Source organism: Amblyomma maculatum, chromosome 3 (genome assembly GCF_055883805.1).
Source record: "Amblyomma maculatum isolate TAMU_Amacu chromosome 3, ASM5588380v1, whole genome shotgun sequence".
Classification (NCBI taxonomy): Eukaryota; Metazoa; Arthropoda; class Arachnida; order Ixodida; family Ixodidae; genus Amblyomma; species Amblyomma maculatum.
Window position 1 is genome coordinate 115431649 of NC_139346.1, and position 4793 is coordinate 115436441.

General features: G+C 50.3%; 1 protein-coding gene across 1 annotated transcript; it reads left to right on the top strand.

Annotated features, from left to right (window-relative positions):
• Positions 1 to 303: 303 nt before the first annotated feature.
• LOC146195760 (uncharacterized) lies at positions 304 to 1149 on the top strand. Its single transcript, XM_084596855.1, has one exon. The coding sequence runs from the start codon at positions 304 to 306 to the stop codon at positions 1147 to 1149; it is 846 nt and encodes a 281-aa protein (XP_084452981.1).
• Positions 1150 to 4793: the final 3644 nt, after the last annotated feature.

Sequence of the window (4793 nt, forward strand, 5' to 3'; positions counted from 1 at the left end):
TTACCTCCACTTTCGGAAACAAGACGAGGATGCACTCGAAGTCGTCCTGCTCAAAATTTTTAAGAGAGCCTTCGATCTCCCCGTGAACACCTCCAACCAGCGTCTATGGGGCCTGGGCATGGTGAATACGTTCCGGGGTATCCGAGAGGCTCACTTAACCAATACACACGTCTTTCTAAGACACTGTCGGGTCACCGCCTCCTTGCCCGGCTACACATCGAACATACCACCCCTATGGAAGATCGTGTACGCCTCCCTTTCCAGTGGAGATGCGCCCTCCACGTACGCCCCCTTCCTAAAAACATGACATGTGAAGACCACAATGGCCGGCGCCTGGCGCAGGCGGAAGCCCTGGGCCGCCATTATGGGTCGAAACCCGCCATTTACTACGTGGACGCCAACGGCCTCCACCATGGGGGATGGTACACGGCCGCAGTGGTCCGCCAGTCCAAAAATGTTAATGGGCTTGCATGTCGCGCCTGTGACATAACCCACGTGGAGGAGGTCGCCATTGCGCTGGCATGTACTCACACTGATTCTAAAACAATTATCTCCGACTCGCGAGGGGCCTGTCGAAACGTCGAGCAAGGCTGGGCGCCATACAGACTACTTCGAAATTGCACCTACACCGGGGACCCCGCTTACGGGAATATAGTATGGGCTCCTGCTCATATGGGTCTCGAGGGGAATGAGGCAGCCGACGCCGCCGCCCGCGCGTTCTCTTTCCGGGCTTCCCATCTCGACCCTCTAGATCAAGATCTCGAGTTCGAACCCGCGTATTCTTTTAAAGACATCGTTCTTTATTATAAATCTTGTCATAGACTTTACCCTCGCCCGAGTAAAGGTCTATCTAAGACGGATGAGCGGCTTCTACTCCGTCTGTATACCAACACTCTGCTGTGCCCGGCAGCAGTAAAACATTTTAATCCCTCATTCACGGGCAGTTGTCCGCACTGTGCGGAGAAGTCGTCGGACATCAACCACATGGTGCGGGCTTTCCCATCCAACCCAGCTTATTCCTCCTCACCCAACCCCACTCGGGAGGACTGGGAGGCGACCCTGCTCGGCTGCTATGACCTGCAGGCCCAAAAGGCCTTGGTCGAGCGCGCCCGGGCAGCGGCCGACGCTGTAAGGGCTGGATGTTCATAGATCCGGCCGATGCATACATCCACCCCTTTTTGGTCAATAAACGTTTGTCACCACCACCATCCATCGAAATGCAGCCGCCGAGGTCTGGTTCGAACCCGGATACTCCGGTACAGCAGTCGAGCGTCTTACCACTGCGCCACCGTCCGTGTGCTGTGAGATCCCAGTCCACATTAAAGTTAAGCAGGAGGTAGAAATTATTATGGAACCCCCCGCTATGGCACCTCATTCTCTTCGCTTTCACTGCCATATTTCCTTTAAAGCCCGGTCAGGTGTCGATCGAAAAGAGTAAGAGGCACTGCGCACCTTTCCTTATAAATAAATCAATTTACATTTTACATATTTTTCGTTATACGCCGTAATCTCCCAGGCAATACAAAGGGCGGGGGGACCTAAATTAATTTCTGCAGGATAGAGAAGGAGCGAAAGTACCTTGCTTCTTGATGGATATCTAACACCCTGTTACCTCATGACGTGCGCTTGAAACACAGAGTAAAGGCTTTCGGCCTAAATTTGAGAGATATAAACGAAGCCTTGAAGCCCCGTTGATGCAGCGCAGTAGAAGGAACGCATTGAAACAGCAGTAAGAATGGAGACTCCAATCCGAACCGGACCGCGAATTCTGCGATACAGTTTTATCGACAAGAGCCGCTGCTGTAGTAAATACTCCAAAAACTTCGCTATTGGAAGGTAAAGTTGTGTGTTGGCTGCTTTGCAGGGCACGTGTTCAATATTTTGCCGTAGGCTATGAGCACGTTGCCGGTAGCTAGCGCTTCCTAGCCACCTGTGATGACATAGCGACGCCACTAGGCGTAACATGCATTTAATAATAACTGTTTTTAAGAAATCGGTTTTGATTTCTCCGCCTTCTAGTAAATCCGAACAAATTCCAACTTTGATCATCTACTTAAATTTCGGGTTCTAGGCTCTTCTTCGGAACCGTTCGCACACATTTTCGTAGCACACAGGAACAGGGAAATAAGGAAGGACCACACTGAATGAAGGGATATGGGAGAAAGCTCTGCCCATGTAGTGGCTGTAGGCAGCTGGCTATGAAGTTCCTGCAGAGTACTGTTCTATGCTAATCTCTCCAGCTAGCTTCTGGGCTTTCCGTTTAGGGTTACCTGCTGCAGAAGCAGCAGCTGCAGGAAGCATGCTTCGGTAGTTGCGACTACGCGCACCTCATTGTTTCCTCTATTTCTGCCTTTTTTCAGTCGATAGGATGTACACTTCTGCGATTTCTTCTTTTGATCTCATTAGCAGCGACCAGGAAACGTGCAGCATCGGCGTCCGCTCAGTATCTCTAGGCGCTGGATGGAAGCGTACGTGTCCTGCTTACTTTCCACGCACACCTCACCTACACCTTATTCCCAGATCCTCTTTCGCCTAGATTACAGTGAGCACCTACTCACCAATACCTCCAATCGTGACCAGCACTATATTATTACAAGCGCTCTCTATTACAGTCCACCAAGGGCTCTCCTTTACTGCGTATGAGGGCCGTCTGTGCAATGGAGGCGCTCTCAAGCGCGATTTAGGGAGCTGCGCCCCCCTCGCTTGTAATATTGGCAATAAATGTTTCCATCACCATAGCCGAAAGCGTGGAGCGAGGTTCCTCTAGCCCTGAGACTGCTTAAATAACGAACGTGCTTAAACACTCTGGCATTCAGCACTTGAACTCAAGATTACGAGATTGATTCCCGACCGCCGAAGTCGCATTCCGACGAAGACAACAGAAGCCTATGCGCATTGGCGATGTTATAGTACGGCAAAAAGCCCCAGCCAATAAAAATTAAGCGGACGGCCTTCATTGCAGTGAAGAAGAGTGAAAAAGAAAATGCGCAGCTTCATTGCAATATTGTGTCCCACAAGCTGTATTCGGGCCATAAAAAGCGATTTCCAAGCATAATCACAGGCTTCGTTGAAACATATGGAATGCACTAACGATGCCCTCTTTTCCCTACGTGGAGCAGGTGGATAAAGCGGGCCGTGGCCGACGCAGCTCATCTGCTGCAGCCACGCGATGACGATCTTCCCGCTGTGACTCCTGGCGTGGCCTTTGATGCGACTACTGTTGGTACGGCGCCTGGGGAAGTGGGATTGGTGGAATCAGAGGCGTCGTTTGCGTACTCTTGGGCCAGTCGCGCATCTGCGGCCACAGATGGCGGAGCCGTTGTCCATCGAGGGCAGGGCGGAGCGACCATGCTTCGTTCGTTGCTTGCACGCAATGGGGGCCACAGTCAAAGGCACCGCTCCCGCATCCTGCCCTGAGGAAGATGGCGCCTGTAATATTATGTTGGTGAGTTCACTAGTCGCGATGTACGATGTACTGTACGAAAGCGTTGAATTGTGACAGCACTGCTGCATGACCCAAGATACAAAAAGGGGAGGGGGAACGAAGGAATCATAAAAAAAATGTGCCGCCGTAGCTGATTAGACCAAGGCATTTCTCATTGAATGCGAGGGAAGATTCCCATAGCTATCATCCAATACTATTGCAATGCGTGTTTTAATGACACACTCTCGCGCCGTAGGTTGCATGAAAACTCCTATACAAGTGCAGTGGCTTCAGACACGCCTTTATTGCGTCGCCCTTTTAAGATGCGTTGAAGGTGACAGATACTTTGAGTATTCGCATACTGTCAAAAACATGGCTGCCAACTTTCGCAATCTACTTTCCGCGTTACAAAATATTGTTACGAGGTTTATTTATACGGATCTTAGGATGCTCTAGAGATTAGCACACCAGAGCGGGCAGAACCAGCTTCCTCTTCTTCGTCTGCTTATGCCGCCAAGCCTCCTCCTCTTCCAATACAGGACCGCGGGAAGTGCGTGACAATATTTAATTGGAAATTTGAGTTGGCTCACTTTTGAAACCGAGCAGACCCACACCAAAATATACTTGACCCGCGCTCAAATGTTTGGTTGGGCCACCACAAAACTAGGTCCCAATGAAGTGCGGGGGGACAATCGATCGTGATTTCGACTGTGGCACCGTCATGTTGCGTTTTTTTTTGGCTGGGTCAAACCGCCTGTATCTTTATAAATTGCATACATCAAGCCTTCGGATAGGCGCTGAAGAATTTCACTTGCATCTCGGAAGTGCGAGAATACGCGCATTACATGCCAGATTAAATGCCTTTGAAGTTGGGGACAACGATATCATGAAACGGAAATGACTCATAAATATAGAACTGCTCATATCCCACTGCAAATCAATCGAGGTAGTTCAGGCAACACCAGAGATTGCTTGCTCATTCTTATATACAAAACGTGTCCGGCGTCATCGGCGCCGAGAGGTTGAGGCCTTGCAGCCTCAAAATTCCAGGGAAAATGTCTCTTAAAGATGGTAGGGTAGTTGGCAGGCGATAAACACCGAAATGATTCTGCAACTAGTTTGGAGCATCGCAGTATGAACAAATCAAGCGCATATGCCTATGGCAGGTGGCAGACGGGAAGTGACTAACATCCAGGATCCCTGCACTCTCTTTTGGATCCTCACAGCCTCAAAAAGTTACGATCGTGCCTCTGACAGGTGGTAGACGGCAGGTGTCATGGCCACGCACTCGTAGGCCGATGATGTTGGCGCACATTTTAAAGTGGCAGCATCAAAAGGCGCGTTACACAGAAAATCCGGCGACGGCGGT